The 6,110-nt window shown below is 47.1% G+C and overlaps 1 protein-coding gene across 1 annotated transcript; it reads right to left on the bottom strand.

Annotated features, from left to right (window-relative positions):
* Nucleotides 1-880: 880 nt before the first annotated feature.
* LOC139781414 (uncharacterized) lies at nt 881-3,469 on the bottom strand. Its single transcript, XM_071720273.1, has 3 exons — nt 3,262-3,469; nt 3,046-3,196; nt 881-1,439 (listed from the first exon to the last, which is right to left on the bottom strand). Exons 1-3 carry the CDS (start codon nt 3,467-3,469, stop codon nt 881-883), a joined length of 918 nt encoding a protein of 305 aa, XP_071576374.1.
* Nucleotides 3,470-6,110: the final 2,641 nt, after the last annotated feature.

The raw sequence follows: 6,110 nt of genomic DNA, 5'->3' as shown, positions 1-6,110 counted from the left end.
ATGCATACACCCTGAAACTTTTGATTTTATAACAACCCAACTACAAACTCGATACGCGGTTCGCGTAGGCAATCAGCGCCTCGTCCACGAGGAGAGATCGGTACCCCGTTAGGCGGAAGAGGTCTTCCCGCGCGCGACCGGGCGCGGATATCGTGCCAAAAAACGGAAGCCGGGGCGCAGGAACAGCGCCTTCAAACGCCTCTATAGCGTCTTCAAACTGGGGAGCATTGGGCCCCCCCAAAATTTCACTGCCTTCTATGTCTTTAGGTACAAAAGGTTCGCGCGGAGGCATTACAAAATCACAGAACACGTCCGAACACGCGTTCTTACACAAAAAAACTCGTAAAAAAACACGTCTACCAATTTGCGCGGACTCGATGCGACTGAATTTAATGACGGTTGCAGAACGGAGAACAAAGGCAAGCGTCGACGTTCACCAAAACGTCGCCTCGCTTATCTATGTTACGGTATGCGATATTTGATTGTAAATTCAAGCAGCCGGAGTTTGGCGGACGTCGCATATACGGCTCGAATGGAAATGCGCGCGAAGAAATTATAGCTGCTTTCTTTATGTTATTAAAGTATTCAGCGAAGGACAGTCGATGACGCGTCGAACCTGTCGGAACATGTTCGTCGTAAACAACATTTTTCTAAGAAAAGGGGGTGGTTATCGCGTAGACTAAACAATTTCGCGTTATTTTTTACGATGCAGTACGCGAGACAAAGGAAGAAATTACGTCATCGACGATGATCGACTGCATCAAAGCGATTATAAAATTTAGGTAGGGATGGACATGTACGCAAAGAAATTACATCGTTCACTTAGGTGTAAAAAAAGCCTGTTTATTTAACTCTTCTTTTACATAATATATCTTACGTACTAAAAAACTAAAGCTGCGAGCTCACAATCGATGAGCTGATTTGTATTGAACGCATCGCTAGCGTATATTACATTAGACACTTCCTTGGGATCCGTCACAGTGGACGCGATATCGGAGAACTGCGCAAACTTTGCATCGACTGCCGCAAGTATTCTGATCAATCGATCGAATCTTGCATCGATGCACCGATCGAGATCGAACATACGACGCAACGTCGATTCGGTCATCATCAAGCGTACGTTTACAGATTCGAGACGTATGAGTTTGACGTTATTAACCGACGTACAAACTCTCACCGTTAGCGGTCCAATGTTTATAAAACTGTGGATATCTTTGTAGTCATTGCGAAGGAAATTCTGAATGTTTCGCCGTTGCTCATAGAGTGCCTTCCACGTTTCGAGAGATAATATCAGTTCCTTTCCTCGATGATCTCCCACGGCGATCTCCACGTAACTCGGTGGGCCAACGTTGATGCCAATTTCGAGGAATTTGTATCCCGTAGCTGTCAGCGCGTATCGTCTGCCGAGTATACGTACCGCGCGACGGTCCCCCGAAATGCTGTATAAAAGAAATGAAATTAATTTTTTTTCGCAAGTATTACAATTTGCAAAGATATAAAAACTGAGGAAGGCTCTATTTTTTTTCTTAAAAGAAAATTACCTATTACATCTGTTCTCACACGACTGAGCTTCAAGGAAAACATTTTTTTCCTTTCGGCTCTGAGAAGTGGACCGTCAGTACAAGCGATCGCGACAAGACTGATCATGTAAAATTAATCGAGTATACGCGGCAACACCGACATTACAAAAGTAATGATGTGGTGGGGGAAAGGGGGAGGGGGAATTAATGTTTATAATCGAACCTGTCGGGACATGTTCGTCGTAAACAAATTTTTTTCCAGGAAAAAGGGGGTGGTTGTCGCGTAGACTAAACAATCTATCTACGCAGTACGTAAAAAAACAAAGGAAGAAATGACGTCATCGGGACGATGATCGACCCGATAACGCGTCGAACCTGTCGGAACATGTTCGTCGTAAACAAATTTTTTTTCTACTCTAACGGTGATGATGGGGGAGGGGAGTAAGAAATAAAACATTATAAAAAAATATATATAATTTATTTTTTAATTCTGGCGATCATCGTTATACGTTAACGATGTATTTCATTTGGAAATGGACGTTGGCGTCGCGCGCGACCACCAGTTAAATAGTTTTATTACATTTTGTAACGCGCAATTCTTGACATGTTTTCCGCATCGCATAGTATTGGTGTCATCTAGTTTATTCAAAGATTCAATATCTTCGTAATGCGCATCCAGAGTCTCGACGAATAGGTTTTTTCTCGCATAATTCTCCAGCAGATCCACCAGCCATTCTCGTTTCTGACATCCCTTGACGTACACGAGAGTCGGCATCTCGTCATCATCTTCTTCTTCGTCTTCTTCTTCTTCTACACCAAGCACGGCCGATGTAATCAGGCGTTTCACCGTGCTGTACGGCACGTTTCCGTCTTCCCATCGTAAACCATGGTGATTCGCAATCAACCAGGTAGCGCACGATTTGTCGGATTTTGTGAGGAGATTCCACGGCATGGGGTACTCAAAAATGTGATGCGTCAGAACGCAGCCTTTTCTTAGCACCGCCACCTCCTTCACGACAAATTTCATCCCGAGGAATCCTTGCAGGTCCACAAACGTTGGTACGGACATGTCGAGATTTCTTTATCTCTCTCTCGTCGATGCGTCAATCGAGAGGAATGACGCGCAACTCTGCAAACCGTCTTGCGACACTCTGATTTATACTTTCCCCTCCCTCCCTTGCCCCTCTCTAAATAATTGTATCGGGGAGTGATGGAAAGAGAGAGAGAAAAAAATATTCACGTCGACGTTGCCGCGAACACTCAGACTATTCTGCGCACCACGTTTGTCAACGGGTTGTACTCAATCACGCGGTCGTGTATGATGAGACAGTACGCGGAGGTATTCGGCGGTACGTTCTCCATGCAATCGAATTCTAGTCTGACATCCACGGTGGCGTTTTTGACGGATTCGTTTTAGCGAGAGCAATCGATGATCACAAACGGGCCGTTACGTAGAAAAGTCGAAACGGTGAGACTCGGCTCGAGATATTCGTATCCGTAGTAGCCCTTGCAGAAACGCGCTTACATATCGTACAGAATCGCCAATCTGTGTTTACCAAAATCCAAATTCAAGTCGTCGTACGGATAAACTTCAGAGTTTAGATAGAGTTTTACGTTGGTCAAGTTGCAATCGTCGAATCGACTTGTGTCGGCGGACATGACGTTCTTCCGCAAAACTGATAGCCGGGAATGTGCAATTCGATCGGAAGTGCACCTATCGCGCGATTATACAGACCTCTACCTGTTTTTATTTTCGTTGCCACGGTTGATTGTAATGTGCGACGATAGGTCTGAACCTCCAAATCCGTCTTTATATGCTCCGGAAGCTTGTCCCACACGTAGTGGACGTGATCGCCGCACATTTGCAACAAAACGGCTTTCGGCACAAATTGCAGCTGTTCGACGCAAAAATCGCGAATGTCCGAAGGTCTCGACAGCAGGACGAACATCTTTGCGACTGAGCGATTCGCGGTGCCGCGCACCTCTAAATAGACGTTCGAACGAAAGTTCGATTCAGTCGGCAATGCTAAGAGAAAAAAGAAATGAGTTTCGTGCGACAACCGTTGGCGATTTGCGTGACGAATTGCGACGACAGATCACGGCCGATGGAGGGCAACGCGGAGAGGCGCAGACACGGTACGATGCTGCCAACTACTATACGCGCGATCATTTGCGGTCCCTCGAATTGCGGTAAAACCAACGTTCTGATAAGTTTGCTGGAAAGTCCGCACGGTGTACGTTTCGAGAACGTGTACGTGTACTCGAAATCGCTGCGACAATTGAAATACCGATATCTGGAGAATTTATTGACATCGATCGACGAAATCGGCTACTACACTTTCTCCAATAACAGTGACGTCATTCCACCGAGCGACGCGTGCCCAAACTCGATATTCGTCTTCGACGACGTGGCGTGCGATAAGCAAGACACTGTGAGAGAGTATTTCTCAATGGGCAGGCACTCGAGCGTCGACTGCTTTTATCTCTGTCAGACGTACGCGAGAATACCTAAACATCTGATACGCGACAACGCGAATCTGCTGATCCTGTTCAAACAGGATGGTACTAATTTGAAACACGTGTACAACGATCACGTAAATACCGACATGGCGTACGATGAATTTTGCTCGTTATGCCACGATTGTTGGCGATGCAAGTACGGATTCGTAGTGATAGACAAGGACAGCGCGCTTTCGAACGGCCGATACAGAAAAGGATTTAACGTGTTCGCGATACCGCAAAAGCGGTCAGTCGTCGCCGATACGTCGTCGAAGGTGAAACGTTAGCGTTACAGAGAGAGAGATCGACACTCTGCTTTGTTTTTTCCTCCGCGATGGCTGCGATCGACGGGAGCGAGACGATTCGCGAGCGCGAGAAGATCGTGAAAGATATTGCGAAAACGAGTAATTCGTTTTGCAAGAAACTTCGCGCTTTGAAGACCGGTAAGATCGAGAAGGACATTGAGTTGGACACGCACTTTAGACCTCTCATCGGGCCACTAAAAAAGATCGTCGACAACTCGAGCTTGATCGCGGTGAAGAAGGAGAAGCCGGAAAGCGTCGCTGGCAGGGAGGAAGAGGAGGAGGAGGATGCTACACCGAAGAGAGAAAAGAGGGAACGATTAGACTCCTGGTCGGATCTCTCATCGTCGACACAGCGTAAATCTAATCAATCGAAACGATCGAAAGCACTACCGATAACCTCTACACCGATAACCTCTACACCGACGCGAACCGTGCAACGTACAAGTCCCGAATTTCTCGAAAACTAGTATGTTTTTGAAACCACGGATGACTCGATCGAGACGACCGTTCAAAAGCAGTTGCAAACTTCGGAAGGTCGAGAATTGTTTGTAGAAACGTTGGAAGATCAATTGGGTCCACTGAGCCGAGTGTACATCGCGTCTGTTTTGGGCGGCGATCCAACGACAGACGACGTGTACGGCGTTTATCTCGGCAAGAATAAATTGATGCTCGGTAATAAACATTTTGACGTGAACAAAGCGGATAACATAATTATTGGTGGCGTACGATACGCCGGCACACCCGGTATTTACGAGTTGATCTTCAAAAAAATACCCGATGACAAGCTCTACACGGAGGCCGATAGGCAAAAGTACAAGGACATACTGTTGGCGACGAGTGCTCATAAATACAAGCACGATCCTCGCGAGCGAGTAAAGAGTAACAGGGGATACAAGTATCTATGGGTAATCTCACCGTTGATATCGACCGAATCCAAAAAGAAAAAATCCGGAAAGGGCGTATTCGCGCCTCGCGCGATGACGCTAACCGACAATAAGATCGACTACGTGCACTGGGACGACCCCAACGAGCTGGTGGATCGTCTGCGATTGCTCGACGCTTTGCGTCAAGCTGGCAACAATGCCCACGACAACGAGATCATGTCGATCATCGAGGAACTTCGCGAGGCTGGGCTTATTATAAATTAAACGGCGCGACAGCGATCCGTTCAATCGGCGTTGAAATGCCGATCAATAAATTTGGATTGTTCGAGCAGAGCGAAGACGCGACGAATGCCATTTCGTATCATCGGTGGAGCGGATTAGTGAGAAATTTCGTGCGCGGCAACGCTCTGTCGCACCGCCACGGACTTTGACGCAAGGTCGCGCAAGATTCGTCGCGTAGCGCAACCTGAGACTGACGGTGTCGCGGTTAACAAACTATACGTGGATCAGTGCGTTAAAAGTTTGCGAGATCAACGGAAAGAGTCAGACGAGAAGCTTACCGCGTTTGAGAAGGACGTGCGAGCGTTACAGACTGCGGTAAACGCGCTTCGGCGTGCGAATATCGTTAGATTGGAAACGGCTAATGAACGATGAAGAAACGGTTCAGCAGAAACGACTATCGAACGGCGACGAGTGAAGAGAGGCAACGGTTAATTAACGACGGCGACGAACAGCAACGAACGATTCGAGAACGGTTGTCGGACGGTTCAAGAACGGTTCAAAAACAGCTCAGAAACGATTACGAGCGATTCAGAAACAGCTGCGAACTACGCGGAGACAGGAAAGTCTACAAACAGCTAAAGAACGTCGACGACGACGACGACGATGAGTGACAAACAACG

The sequence above is a fragment of the Temnothorax nylanderi genome, unplaced genomic scaffold (genome assembly GCF_030848795.1).
Source record: "Temnothorax nylanderi isolate EJ_2023f unplaced genomic scaffold, tnyl_v1.0 TNYL_tig0336_pilon, whole genome shotgun sequence".
Taxonomy (NCBI): Eukaryota; Metazoa; Arthropoda; class Insecta; order Hymenoptera; family Formicidae; genus Temnothorax; species Temnothorax nylanderi.
This window is presented reverse-complemented; position numbering and strand designations above follow the sequence as displayed.